This window comes from Oncorhynchus nerka, linkage group LG10 (genome assembly GCF_034236695.1).
Source record: "Oncorhynchus nerka isolate Pitt River linkage group LG10, Oner_Uvic_2.0, whole genome shotgun sequence".
NCBI classification, from domain to species: Eukaryota; Metazoa; Chordata; class Actinopteri; order Salmoniformes; family Salmonidae; genus Oncorhynchus; species Oncorhynchus nerka.
The window spans coordinates 65,537,084-65,552,424 of record NC_088405.1 but is presented as its reverse complement, the minus strand read 5'-3'; the positions used below and the strand labels follow the sequence as shown (position 1 = coordinate 65,552,424).

At 43.4% G+C, this 15,341-nt stretch overlaps 1 protein-coding gene across 1 annotated transcript; it reads right to left on the bottom strand.

The window, feature by feature from the left end:
• Positions 1–4,204: 4,204 nt before the first annotated feature.
• LOC115136470 (olfactory receptor 52N5-like) lies at positions 4,205–5,652 on the bottom strand. The gene has a single exon (XM_029672049.2). The coding sequence runs from the start codon at positions 5,630–5,632 to the stop codon at positions 4,694–4,696; it is 939 nt and encodes a 312-aa protein (XP_029527909.1). The 5' UTR covers positions 5,633–5,652; the 3' UTR covers positions 4,205–4,693.
• Between the last annotated feature and the right edge of the window lie 9,689 nt (positions 5,653–15,341).

Here is a 15,341-nt window from a genome sequence, read left to right as displayed (position 1 = left end):
GGTTGAGCGGGATCTGTTTTAAATTTCGCAAACCAAATTATGAGTTCTCTGACAGCACCCCAGCCGCTTCTCCATCTCTACCACCAACTCCTGTGTACCACTCCCACAACGCACTTAAGAAGAGTTTGGAAGGGGCCAATGTTCCAATGGGGAGCCTTCAGCACGAGTGCATCAAAGCTAAACCAATCATCAAGTTCCAGCAGCAGCCACACAGCTACAGCAGCCTAATAGTGTACATGGAATCAACATGCAGTGTCAGAAAAGCTTGTCATTTCATTACGTTTTTGCTAAGCTGAAGGAGTGTAAACCTGCCAGCTTGTAGGAGGTCACTAAAGGACAGAGTTCCTTCCATGCGTAGTATGATGCACGTAAACTTTGAATCACTGCTAGCTCAGCAAAGGTTCCTGTGCACACCTCAACAAATCCCTACAACTTTGTACAGGAGCATCTCTTCCCCAGGTTCTATGGGAACTCAGCAACCACATATGGCAAGGAGGACGAGCAGGTTGCCTACACATGGATGGGAGAGCTGTGGGTTTAGTCTGGAGAGTAGAGGCACAGTAGTGTGTCAAGGAGCCATGGCTTTCTGCAAACCCAGATGTAGTGTTAAACTTCTAGTTAAAGAACTTCTAGAAATCAAATGTCCTGTTCTGAGTAAGTCTCTGACGGAACTGTTTTCTGGCAAACTCACCGATGTGAAGCTGGTGGATGGGGTTCCTCTGCTGCAACCTAATGGAGCCTAATGGAGCCTTCCGGCGCCGACAGAGATGGCCTCCTCGCTTCGAGTTCCTAGGAAACTATGCAGTATTTTGTTTTTTTATGTGTTATTTCTTACATTGGTACCCCAGGTCATCTTAGGTTTCATTACATACAGTCGGGAGGAACTACTGAATATAAGAGCAACGTCAACTCACCATCAATATGACCAGGAATATGACTTTCCCGAAGCGGATCCTGTGTTTTGCCTTCCACCCAGGACAATGGATCGGATCCCAGCTGGTGACCCAAAACAACGACGTCGTAAAAGAGGCAAACGAAGCGGTCTTCTTGTCAGGCTCCGGAGACGGGCACATCGCGCACCACTCCCTAGCATACTACTCGCCAATGTCCAGTCTCTTGACAACAAGGTTGATGAAATCTGAGCAAGGGTAGCATTCCAGAGAGACAGTGACTGTAACGTTCTTTGCTTCACGGAAACATGGCTCACTTGAGAGACGCTAACGGAGTCGGTGCAGCCAGCTGGTTTCTTCACGCATCGCGCCGACAGAAAGAAGCATCTTTCTGGTAAGAAGGGTGCGGGGGTGTATGCCTTATGATTAATGAGACGTGGTGTGATCATAACAACATACAGGAACTCAAGTCTTTCTGTTCACCTGACTTAGAATTTCTCACAATCAAATGTCGACAGCACTATCTACCAAGGGAATTCTCTTCGATTATAAAAACAGCTGTATATATTCCCCCCCAAGCAGACACATCGATGGCCCTGAATTTTTTTTATTTGACTCTATGCAAACTGGAAACCACATATCCTGAGGCTGCATTCATTGTAGCTGGGGATTTTAATCTTTATTAAAAGGAGGCTGAAGAAATTCGGCTTCTCACCAAAAGCACTCAGAAACTTTTACAGATGCACAATCGAGAACATCCTGTCGGGCTGTATCACCGCCTTGTACGGCAACTGCTCCGCCCATAACCATAAGGCTCTCCAGAGGGTAGTGAGGTCTGCACAACCCATCACCGGGGGCAAACTACCTGCCCTCCAGGACACCTACACCACCCGATGTCACAGGAAGGCCATAAAGATCATCAAGGACAACAACCACCCGAGCCACTGCCTGTTCACCCCGCTATCATCCAGAAGGCGAGGTCAGTACAGGTGCATCAAAGCTGGGACCGAGAGACTGAAAAACAGCTTCTATCTCCAGGCCATCAGACTGTTAAACAGCCACCACTAACATTGAGTGGCTGCTGCCAACACACTGACTCAACTCCAGCCACTTTAATAATGAAAATTGATGGAAATTGGTGTAAAAAATATATCACTAGCCACTTTAAACAATGCTGCTTAATATTATGTTTACATACCCTACATTACTCATCTCATATGTATATACTGTACTCTATACCATCTACTCCATCTTGCCTATGCTGTTCTGTACCATCACTCATTCATATATCTTTATGTACATATTCTTTATCCCTTTACACTTGTGTGTATAAGGTATTAGTTTTGGAATTGTTAGGTTAGATTACTGCATTTTCGGAACTAGAAGCACAAGCATTTCGCTACACTCGCATTAACATCTGCTAACCATGTGTATGTGACAAATACATTTGATTAGATTTTTTGGGGTACTACATGCAGGGGAAAATGGGCATGTTCTGCACAGGACTGGAGAGATGCAAACTACTGTCTGGGCTCCATCCGGGCAGGTTGTTATTGTTGATGTGAATTTCAGTGCTGATGTTATCCCTGAACTGAAGACATTGTATTTCGTACATATGCTGACAAGGACAGTATATGAGTTCCAGTCAGGCAGACTAACTCTGTGCTCCAAATTTGTTAAACTATGTGGTATTTAGGCTCAGGGCCTAATACTTTGTGTTTTTAAATAGTTCTCATATTTTGTGCCTTCTTAAGGTCTCTCTGTCAGCTCTGCCTTATTATCTAAGCATAACACTTATTTTTTTTGTCTTGCACAGTTCCCTTGATATGCATATTTACATGATTATATTTGCATAATTGTTTTATGGCTTGCCTTGTACAGCTCTCTTCATACATGTTATTCTAATGCCTAAGGATACGTCCTTATGATTTATGAATATTTTAATTGTTTAGCTCTTTTCATATAGCACTTCATGAACTGAGCATACCGTAACTCATCTTGCACTTGGCAAATTATGGTGTTCATAAAAACACTATGAAATTCTACTTTGTTGACATTTTCTTTAATACTTAACATTTTGAAATTAAGGAATGGGAGGGTTTCAAATGTGTTTTCAGTTTGATTCTGGGTTTGGTTTTCAAGTGGCACAAATTATGAAAAACAATGTGGCACTTGATAAACAGTTGTCTTCCCTCTTGGTCTGTTAGAGACATTTTGGAATGATTGCAGCACCATGCAGGGGTGGGCAACTCCAGTCTTCGAGGGCCTGATTGGTGTCACACTTTTTCTCCATCCCTAGCAAACACAGCTGATTAATCAAATTGCATTCTAAACTGAAGATCATGATTAGGTGATTATTGGAGTCAGGTGTTTTAGCTGGGGCTGGGGCAAAATTGTGACACCAATCAGGCCCTCGAGGACTGGAATTTGCCCACCCCTGATCCTAGTGGATCCCTGTAATTATCAGGAACAGGTACAATACATGTAGGAGCATTAAACTGAATCAGATTGAATAGGAAACTATATACAGTATATATTTAAGCAATAAGGCCCGTGGGGGTGTGGTATGTGGCCAACATAAATCAAATCACATTTTATTTGTCACATGCCCCGAATACAACAGGTGTAAACCATACAGTGAAATGCTTACTTTCAAGCACTTCACCACAATGCTTTAAGAAGTGAAGAAAAATGTGTTCCGTAAAAAATAGAAGTAACAAATAATGAAACAGCAGCAGTAAAATAACAAGTGAGGCTATATATACAGGGGGCACTGTACCAGTACAGAGTCAATGTGGAGGCTATATATACAGGGGGTACTGTACCAGTACAGAGTCAATGTGCGGGGGTACCGGTTAGTCGAGGTAATTGAGGTAATATGTGCGTGTAGGTAGAGTAGAAGTGACCATGCATAGATAATAAACAGAGAGTAGCAGCAGCGTAAAAGAGGGGTCTGGGTAGCCCTTTGATTAGCTGTTCAGGAGTCTTATGGCTTGGGGGTAGAAGCTGTTAAGAAGCCTTTTGGACCTAGACTTGGCGGTCTGGTACCGCTTGCTTTACCGCAACAGCACTCCCTCCTCTAAAATGTTTGGTGGTTAAAACACTCCTGCTCCATGAACAGCTTTCTTTTCTGTCAGTTATTGTGGCATCCCTTACTGAACATGAAAGGCACATTTTGCGTGAATCCATGTTTTGGAAGTTGTGATAGCGATATTGAATTAGTTAGCTAAATGCAAAATATTGTCCGGAAGTGTTTAACGGTAAGGCCCCCCCCCCCCCCCCCCCCACAAAAGAAAAGTAGAGACCCTGCCCATATTTCCATTGAAAATTAGTCAAATAGAATTTTTACAAATTCTTTAGTTTACGTAATTCCCCAAAATTCATGTTGATAAAATGCTGCCAGTTCCACTTCAACTAAACAATTGAAGTTGCACAATCCATGACTACTCTGTGAATTAGCTTGACGTGCTAAATTCTCTCCACCAATAAGAGGGGTGGGAACAGTTTGTGTCATGAACAGTGCCTGTGCCCATAGAAATAGATGTCGCACATGTGCACATGTGCAGGGGGGGTGATGTTCCCCAATGCTGGAAAGGGGCCTCCGAGTGAAAATGTGAACCCATGGCCTAGAGGGTGCAACAATTCAACACCAATGTCAGTTGGCTTTTCATAACGAGAGAGAGAGAGAGAGAGAGAGAGAGAGAGAGAGAGAGAGAGAGAGAGAGAGAGAGAGAGAGAGAGAGAGAGAGAGAGAGAGAAATCAGAATAAGAATTAATACATATTTTTTTCTTACAACCATTCATCATACAGTCACTTTATTATTTTGAAACTTGTTGAAGATTTTCTGTCTGATCTCTTTGGTCTGCAGACCGTATATAATAGGATTGAGCCAAGGAGGAACCACATGAAACAAAATGGCTGACAGTTTCCTGTGGTCGGCCCACTGAGGGAAGCGATGGAGAAAGATGATGATGAAACCGGACACCAGCATGATGATGTACACAGACAGGTGTGTGGAGCAGGTCTGCAAGGCCCTGCTATTCAGAACCCTGTTTTTGTTTCTCACACACACCACAGCTATCTTAAGGTATGTTAGTGTCACACTCCCTATGGAGGACCCCAGGAGTAGGATGGTAAAAGTGAGTCCATAGATATTGTTAATAATAACGCTTTCACAGGAGAGCTTGAATAACGAGGCATTGTCACAGAATGGGTTGAAGATTTCAGATCTGCATCGTGACAGGCTGAGTGTGAGGCCCAGGAGGACCCCCACAAGCAGAAAGGCAGACCCCCAGGCAAAAAAAGTCAGTTTTGCGATCATCCTGTTGGTCATGATGGTGGCATATCGCAGGGGGTAGCAGATGGCCACATATCTATCAAAGGCCATGATAATCAGTATTGTATGTGATGTTGTGCCAAACATGTGGGCGCAAAATGCTTGGATGGCACACGCAACGTTGTTAATGTAGCGTTCTGCGCTTGCCACAAATATGTCACTCAGCAAACGAGGGATGATAACCGTGGCTCCAAGAGCGTCATTGAGAGGTAGGTTGCAGAAGAGGATGTACATGGGCTGATGCAGGCTCCTCTCCATGGAGATCAGTAGTATGAGGCCGATGTTGGATACCATCGTGAAGATGTAGATGATGAGGAGAAGGATGAAGGCAGGGTAGGAGGACTGTTGAGTGACCTTTAACCCCTCCAGGAGGAACATGTTCTTAGGGTAGGTGTGGTTCTCCATTTGCCACCCAGAGTGAATGTCACAACCTGCAGGAGAATGCAATAAAGTTATTTAATAATAAATACCAAATAAATACCAGTGGTATTATGACTTTAAGAAAAGGTCTACCAAGCAACAAATACAATTTGATAATCCTTGTTCATTACCCTGCCTCTCATTAAATACTTACTGTTTTGGAACAAATACTGTCAATATATTTAACCAAATTATTTCATGAAAAAGTTTAAAAAGTAACCAAAAACAAACCAACATAATATATTTCACAAAAGAGAACAACAACTGACTATAATTCAATGTTGTATAATTCAATAGATGTAGATACAATGGACACAATAACACTTTCAACTCTAACATAAAACATCAGCATCACAACAAGCACATTAGAAAACATAAGAAGGATTGTCCCTGACATAAATTGTTGAAGTATAAGACTAACAAAAAGGGTGAGATGATCTTCCACAGGGTCCTCTCTTTGGTTTCTGAGTTCTCTTCCACCCCTCAAGACTGAAACAGCATCACAGCCTTTTATCCAAAACCCTGAACATGGTAACAATCCCAACCCAAACTCCCAAACATGGTTACAAGGTTGGAGGCCTCTGGTGAAATCAAACTCCAGGAAAAATAATTGGCAACTTGTTAAGGGATTCTGACTAATTATGTATACATTTCAATCAGGACTGACTAATCAGAATACTATTATTTTACTGTATAGATGTATGAATTTTCTTTTCATCCTAGTACTAAATATAATGTGTGTAATTATAATCAAGAATTAGAACAATGACTGTCTGTTCCTTGTCAGACTGGCTAGAATGCTTATCTACACAGGAATACCTTAGCTTGGTCATAAATTATCTGTAGGATATAGGAAGGCTTGAGAACTATACTGCCATTGTACCGGAGTGGTGGAGAGACGGGACAGTTCGAAACCTAATGACATCATGTTCAGTTTATAACCTGTTGTAAATTGTATCATGTTCAGTACTCTCGAGAATAAACGCTAGTGCTTGATTTTGAGACTGGTCTCCGCCCATTTTATGCAAATACGTTTCTTACAAATCTTTAGAAATGGGCTGAGTGTATTAATTTAATTGGGTATTAAACATATAGGAATTTAATTCCTCTATCACAACAGCTTCAGATTGTAACTTGAGTGATGTAGGCTAGTCCATTTTGGCATTGTGTGTGCAGTCAATTTTTCATGTTAGTTTTTAAAAGCAAAATTGAATTCCATTGCCCTTTTTTAGGAAGAATAGTGGGTGATTGGCATAGGTGGACAAAACAGAAACAGGAATTGAACCCCAGTCTCCAGTAAGGGATATGTATTCTCTAGAGTTGACTGTTTTACCACTCAACCAACCTCTGTCACCTCATGTTTCTTTTTGACAGTTATGTATATAAATTATGACTGACAGGGTGAACTGTTTTGAAGCCACTGCACCACAATGTTTGTTATTCTCCACTATTGTTTGAAAGGTTTTGGAAGATATAGAAATGCATTTATTAATGTCTACATTAATTTTTGCCAACTTTTATATTACAGACTCCTAATTAATGCATACTTTTCAATTATTTTCTGTGAACAAACACATTTTTGTGAAAACATTTTCCTTAATCCTTTACTGAAAATAGTTTGGACACTGTACATTCAGTAACATAATAACAATATTTATGGAAAATGTGAGGTGGGTGCAACAGAAGACAAAAGAATTACAAGGGTTTGCGTAAAAGGTCTAACTGGCGTCTCCAAGTGGTCACACACCCCTCCAAAGTTTGTACTATTACTAAATTCACGAGGTTCAGCTTACCACCACTTTACAAACATGTTGGCAGGGGTGGTAGTAGTTAGAATTTGTATGAAGGTTTTGGCATGGATGTTGGTCGGGGAGGCCAGCCCTCAGTCATGAACTGTTGTTGTGCTGAGCCAGCTGGCAGGCAGTGAACCTGTAGCAAACCAAACCTCATTAATCACACATTTTCAGTATTAATTATACGGTGCCTTCAGAAAGTATTCAGACCCCTTGACTTTTTCCACATGTTGTTATGTTAATGACCAAATAAAACAATTTCCTCATCAATCTACACACAATACACCATAATGACAAAGCGAAAACAGGTTTTCAGATTTTTTTTGCAAACGTATTAAAAACAGAAAACAGGAATACCTTATTTACATAGGTAAAAATTCCTGTTTCCATTGATCATCATTGATTGGAGTCCACCTGTGGTAAATTCAATTGATTGGACATGATTTGGAAAGGCACACACCTGTCTATATAAAGTCCCACAGTTGACAGAGCAAAAGCCAAGCCATGAGGTCGAAGAAATTGTACGTAGAGCTCAGTGACAGGATTGTGTTGAGGCACAGATCTGGGGAAGGGTACCAAAAATGTCCTGCAGCATTGAAGGTCCCCAAGAACACAGTGGCCTCCATCATTCTTAAATGTATGAAGTTTGGAAGCACTTCCTAGAGCTGGCCGTCCGGCCTAACTGAGCAATCAGGGGAGAAGGGCCCTGACAGAGCTCCAGACTTCCTCTGTGGAGATGGGAGAACCTTCCAGAAGGACAACCTCTTTGCAGCACTACACCAATTAGACCTTTATGGTAGAGTGGCCAGACGGAAGCCACTCCTCAGTAAAAGGCACATGACAGCCCGCTTGGAGTTTGCCAAAAGTCACCTAAAGGACTCTCAGAACATGAGGAACAAGATTCTTTGGTCAGATAAAACCAAGATTGAACTCTTTGGCCTGAATGCCAAGCTTCAGTTCTGGAGGAAACATGGCACCATCCCTACGGTGAAGCATGGTGGTGGCAGCCTCATGCTGTGATGATGTTTTGCCAGCGGCACGGACTGGGAGACTAGTCAGGATCGAAGCAAAGATGAACAGAGCAAAGTACAGAGAGATCCTTGATGAACACCTGCTCCAGAGTGCTTATGATCTCAGACTGGGGTGAAGGTTCACCTTCCAACAGGAGAACGACACTGAGCAGACAGCCAAGACAATGCAGGAGTGGCTTCAGAACAAGTCTCTGAATGTCATTGAGTGGCACAGCCAGAGCCTGGACTTGAACTCGATCGAACATCTCTGGAAAGACCTGAAAATAACTGTGCAGCAATTCTCCCCATCCAACCTGACAGAGCTTGAGAGGATCTGCAGAGAGGAATGGGAGAAACTCCCCAAATACAGGTGTGCCAAGCTTGTAGCGTCATACCCAAGAAGACTTAAGGTTGAATTCGCTGCCAAAGGTGTTTCAACAAAGTACTGAGTAAAGGGTCTGAATACTTATGTAAATGTGATATTTCAGTTTTTATTTTTTTTTATAAATTAGTAAACCTTATTAAAAAAGCAGTTTTTGCTTTGTCATTATGCGGTATTGTGTTTATATTGATACGGGGAAAAAACGATTTAATCAATTTTAGAATAAGGTTGTAACGCAACAAAATGTGGAAAAAGTCGAAGGATCTGAATACTTTCCGAAGGCACTGTATATAAAATTGGAAATTACAAGACTGTAAAATGTTGTTGACCTCTAAAACATAGTTTTGGAATGATGAAATTATTCAAATGTTGTTTTATCATTTTAACAACTCTAGAAAAATGTTGTTTGGACAATGGAGAAATATTGTTTTTGGTCTGTGTAAATAGAATAATATTTTCATATTAATTTACTGTTTGCCTGTTATCTTCAATATGTTTCAATACATTTCATTTTACAGGTATTATGGGCACCATTATTAACAGTTAATGCATTAATTTACATACATACCAGTCAAAAGTTTGGACAAAAGTTTGGCCTGATTCACCAAGTCTCCTCTGAACAGTTAATGTTGATGTTACTGGGACTGCAATCAGACGTGCAGTTAATTGCAGATTTCTGAGGCTGGTAACTCTAATGAACGTATCCTCTGCAGCAGAGGTAACTCTGGGTCTTCCTTTCCTGTGGTGGTCCTCATGAGAGACAGTTAACTCTAATGAACTTATCCTCTGCAGCAGAGGTAACTCTGGGTCTTCCTTTCCTGTGGTGGTCCTCATGAGAGACAGTTTCATCATAGCGCTTGGTAGTTTTTGCGACTGCACTTGAAGAAACTTTCAAAGTTCTTGACTGACCTTCATGTCTTAAAGTAATGATGGACTGTCATTTCTCTTAGCTTATTCTTGCCATATCATGGACTTGGTCTTTCACCAAATAGAGCTATCTCTGTATTCCACCCCTAACTTGTCACAACACAAATGATTGGCTCAAATGTATTAGGAAAGGAAAGAAATTCCACAATTAACTTTTACCAAGGCACACCTGTTAATTGAAATGCATTCCAGGTGACTACCTCATGATGCTGGTTGAGAGAATGCCAAGAGTGTGCAAAGCTGTCATCAAGCAAATCCTGAGACATTTTTTAAACCAATTTTTTAGGGGATTGCAATTGCAAATTGAACCTTGTAGTTCTGTAATGTCAATCTGGGTTTAGTAAAAAGGTTCTGTCTGGTACAGAATGTTAAAATTATTTAAATAGAAAAGTAGACATTTAATGACTATTAAAAGAAAATACCCTTCATTCTTTCTAATCATATCATCAAATATATGCATTCATGTTCATCACACATTTTTAAAGCAATAGTTCACTAAAATGACATGTACACTATATCCTTTTCTTCCCTGTATTGGTCCTCCTATGTGGATTTTTTTAATGAGCTGAATAGTAAAGACATGTAATTAAACTGTAACCAGGAATTTATGTTTTCATATGATGGTTAAACAAATCACTTCAAAAGGTAGGCTGTGCACATCTGTACAATCCAAAATAATTCAAATCATGGCACCTGCCATTTGATGAATGGAAAGAGACGTCAATTAAAACACCAAATAATATAATGACATTTGTTGACTGGCATTAGGCACACTTTTAGCCTGAAATGTTTGATGCATGTCCACTGCTGTCCGCACGCGTCTCAACCCCAGCCAGTCATCTTTGCATTGGCAAGAATGTTGTGTTCATGTAGAACCACACCACTTATACCACCTGTTTTCAAGTGCTTTGCTACTTTTGCATGCTCTGGCAGGCGTAAATGATAAATGATGGTGTAATAGCCTACAGTTTTCGTTTTACCGGTATGCTGTACCAGCACTATTTATTTTGCTTGTACTGTCACATCTGCTCCCTCTCCTCCCTCCCCTGGCACTTGAGGGCGCCAGGCTGCCCTGCATCACGCACTCCTGCCATCAATTAGCACACCTGCCTTCCCTCGTCACGCGCTTCAGCGATATTGGACCTGGACTCACTTATCATCTGTTTATTACCTCCCTTATATTTGTCAGTTTCCCTGCTCTGTTCCCTGCTGATGCATTGTTTTTTGTCTTTCTTTTCTTCTATGCTGATGCTGTTCCTGTCTCGTTCCATGTACGTTCTTTATTACATGTTTGACTCCCCGTTCCTGCTTCGTCTCTCCAGCGTCATTCCATGTGACATGTATTCCATACGAGAAAGTACTGGCTTGCCTTCACCCCTGATCCCCTGAGAACAAGCAACAAAGCTTAGCTCTGGATGAGTAAACTGATATATTCTTCTGGTCTCTGATACCTAAAGTCAGTAAACTACTTCCTAATTTTGAATAACATAAAATAATATGTTATTTGTCACATGCACAGATTACAGCGAAATGCTTACTTACAAGCCCTTAAGCCCTTAACCAACAATGCATTTTAAGAAAGTATTTACTAAATAAAATGAAGTAAACAATAAATAAATAAAAATGAAAAGAGAAGAGAAGAAGTTATAAAAATAACTAATAATTAAAGAGCAACAATAAAAGAACAGTAACGAGGCTATATACAGGGGGTATCAGTACAGTGTCAGTGTGCGGGTGCACAGGTTAGTAGAGGTAATTGAAGTAATATGTAGATGTAGATGTAGGTAGAGGGAAAGTGACTGTGCATGGACAATAAACAGACAGTAGCAGCAGCGTAAAAATGGGGGTGAGGGGTCAATGCAAATAGTCCGGGTAGCCATTTGGTTAGCTGTTCCGGAGTCTTATGGCTTGGGGGTTGAAGCTGTTAAGAAGCCTTTTGGACCTAGACTTGGTGGTCCGGTACCGCTTGCAGTACAGTAGCAGAGAGAACAGTCTATGACTAGGGTGGCTGGAGTCTTTGGCAATTTTTAGGGCTTTCCTCTGACACTGCCTGTTATAGAGGTCTTGGATGGCAGGAAGCTTGGCCCCTGTGATGTACTGGGCCGTACACACTACCCTCTGTAGTGCCTTGCAGTTGGAGGCTGAGCAGTTGCCATACCAAGCAGTGATGCAACCAGTCAGGATGCTCTCTGGTGCAGCTGTAGAACCTTTTGAGGATCTGAGGACCCATGCCAAATCTTTTCAGTCTCCTGAAGGGGAATAGGTTTTGTTGTGCCCTCTTTACGACTGTCTTGGTGTGTTTGGACCATGACAGTTTGTTGGTGATGTGGACACCAAGGAACTTGAAGCTCTCAACCTGCTCCACTACAGCTCCGTCGATAAGAATGGGGGCGTGCTCGACCCTCCTTTTCCTGTAGTCCACGATCATCTCCTTTTGTCTTGATCACATTGAGGGAGAGGTTGTTATCCTGGCACCACACGGCCAGGTCTCTGACGTCCTCCCTATAGGCTGTCTCGTCGTAGTCGGGGATCAGGCCTACCACTGTCTTGTCGTCGGTAAACTTAATGATGATGTTGGAGTTGTGCTTGGCCATGCAGTCATGAGTGAACAGGATGTACAGGAGGGGACTGAGCATGCACCCCTGAGGGGCCTCTGTGTTGAGGATCAACGTGGCAGATGTGTTGTTACCTACCCATACCACCTGGGGGCGGCCCATCAGGAAGTCCAGGATTCAGTTGCAGAGAGAGGTGTTCAGTCCCAGGGTCCTTAGCTTAGTGATGAGCTTGGAGGGCACTATGGTGTTGAACGCTGACCTGTAATCAATGAATAGCATTCTCACGTAGGTGTTCATTTTGTCCAGGTGGGAAAAGGCAGTGTGGAGTGCAATAGAAATTACATCATCTGTGGATCTGTTGAGGCGGAATGCAAATTGGAGTGGGTCTAGGGTTTCCAGGATAATGGTGTTGATGTATGCCATGACCAGCCTTTCAAAGCACTTCATGACTACAGACGTTAGTGCTATGGGTCGGTAGTCATTTAGGCAGGTTACCTTGGTGTTCTTGGGTCTGCTTGCAACATGTTGGTATTACAGACTCGGTCAGGGACAGGTTGAAAATGTCAGTGAAGACACTTGCCAGTTGGTCAGCGCATGCTCGGAGTACACATCCTGGTAACCTGAATGTTGACCTGTTTAAAAACTCACAGCGGCTACGGAGAGCATGATGACACAGTTGTCCGGAACAGCTGGTGCTCTCATGCATGCTTCAGTGTTGCTTGCCTCGAAGCGCGCAGAGAAGTAATTTAGTTTGTTTGGTAGGCTCGTGTCACCGGGCAGCTCACAGCTGTGCTTCCCTTTGTAGTCCATAATAGTTTGCAAGCCCTGCCATATCCGACGAGCATTGGAACCGGTATAGTAGGATTCCATCTTAGTCCTGTATTGACGCTTTGCCTGTTTGATGGTTTGTCAGAAGGCAAAGCGGGATTTCTTATAAGCGTGCGGGTTAGAGTCCTGCTCCTTGAAAGCGGCAACTCTACACTTTATTTTACTGTGGAAATTGCCTTTAATCCATGGCTTCTGGTTGGGGAATGTACGTGCGGTCACTGTGGGGACGACTTCATCGATGCACTTATTGATGAAGACCGTGACTGTACTCCTCAATGCCATTGGAAGAATCCCGGAACATACTCCAGTCTGTGAGAGCAAAACAGTCCTGTAGCTTAGCATCTGCGTCATCTGACCACTTCCTTATTGAGTGATTCACTGGTGCAATTTCTTGTTTGCTTATGGCCTTATACAGCTAGTTGTGTGCGGTCTTAGTGAAAGCATCGGTTTGTGGTAGTAAATAGACAGCTATGAAAAATATTGATGAAAACTCTCTTGGTAGATAGTGTGGTCTACAGCTTATCATGAGATACTCTATCTCAGGTGAGCAAAACCTTGAGTCTTCATTAATATTAGATTTTGTGCACAGTTATTAACAAATAGACACAGACCACCACCCCTTGTCTTACCGGAGGCAGCTGTTCTATGTCGATGTTGTCACGCCCTGGCTGTCACGCCTTGGTCAATATATTTTGTGTTTTCGTTATATGTTTGGGTAGGCCAGGGTGTGACATGGGTTTATATGTTGTTGTCGTATTGGGGTTTGTAATATTTGGGATCGCGGCTGATTAGGGGTGTGGTAAGGATTGGCTGCCTGAGGCGATTCCCAATCAGTCAGGTGATTCTTGTTGTCTTGGATTGGGAACCGTATTTAGGCAGGCTCAGTTTCGCTTTGTATTTCGTGGGTGTTTGTTCCTGTCTCTGTGTTGTAGTCACCAGATAGGCTGTAATTAGTTTCACGTTCTGTTTGTTGTTTTGTATTCTGAGTTATTTCATGTACCGCATTTCATTCATTAAAGTCATGAGTAACCAACACGCTGCATTTCGGTCCGACTCTCTTTCCACAAACGAAGAACGCCGTTACAGAAACATCCACCACTCACGGACCGAGCAGCGTGTAAACTGGCAACGACGTAGACAGCTTCAGGAGCGAAAGGAGGACGTTATGGACGGTAGAGGCATGGAGTATACGACGTGGGAAGAAATCGACAGGTGGGCGGCCGACCCAGAGAGAGTGCAGGAGCCCGCCTGGGATTCACTTCAGCAGTGCGAAGAGGGCTACAGGCTAATGGAGTCAAAAAGGAAAACACGGCGACGCAGAGCGAAAACCGAAAGTAACGGGGGAGAGCGCAGAGAGAGAGTAGCTGAGTCAGGAGTCAGACCTGAGCCTACTCTCCCTGTTAATCGTGAAGAGCAGTTGCAGTGGGAGAGGCTGCACCACTTGGAGATTTGGACATGGGAGGAGGAATTAGACGGTAAAGGACCCTGGGCTCAACCTGGAGAATATCGCCGTCCCAAGGAAGAAATAGAAGCGGCTAAAGCGGAGAGGCGCAGGTATGAGGAGGCAGCACGGCGACGCGGTTGGAAGCCGGAAAAGCAGCTCGAAAAAATTATTGGGGCGGGGGCTAGAAGGGAGAATAGTTATGCCAGGTAGGAAACCTGTGCATACTCCCTGTGCTCACCGTTGGGCTAGAGAGACCGGGCAGGCACCGTGTTATGCTATGGAGCGCACGGTGTTTCCAGTGCGGGTGCAGAGCCAGGTGCGGCACATACCAGCCCTTCCTATTGGCCGGGCTAGAGTGGGCATCGAGCCAGGTAAGCTTGGGCAGGCTCGGTGCTCAAGAGCTCCAGTGCGCCTGCACGGTCCGGTCTATCCAGAGCCACCTCCACACACCAGTCCTCCGGTAGCAGCTCCCCGCACCAGGCTTCCTGTGCGTGTCCTCGATCCTGTAGCACCAGTTCCAGCACCACGCACTAGGCCTCCAGTGCGCCTCGCCTGTTCAGAGCAGCCAGAGCCTGTCTCCTCTCCTGCGCTGCCGGAGTCTCCAGTCTGCCCAGCGCCGCCAGTAAGAAGCAGCCAGAGCTGTCAGTCTGCATAGAGCAGCTAGATCCGCCAGTCAGCCATGATTTTCTAGATCTGCCAGACAACCAGTCTCTTCCAGATCTGCCAGACAACCAGTCTCTTCCAGATCTGCCCGA

Excerpts from the sequence above, each read along its gene's own strand:
- LOC115136470 (XM_029672049.2), bottom strand. The coding sequence starts at position 5,632 with ATGGAGAACCACACCTACCCTAAGAACATGTTCCTCCTGGAGGGGTTA.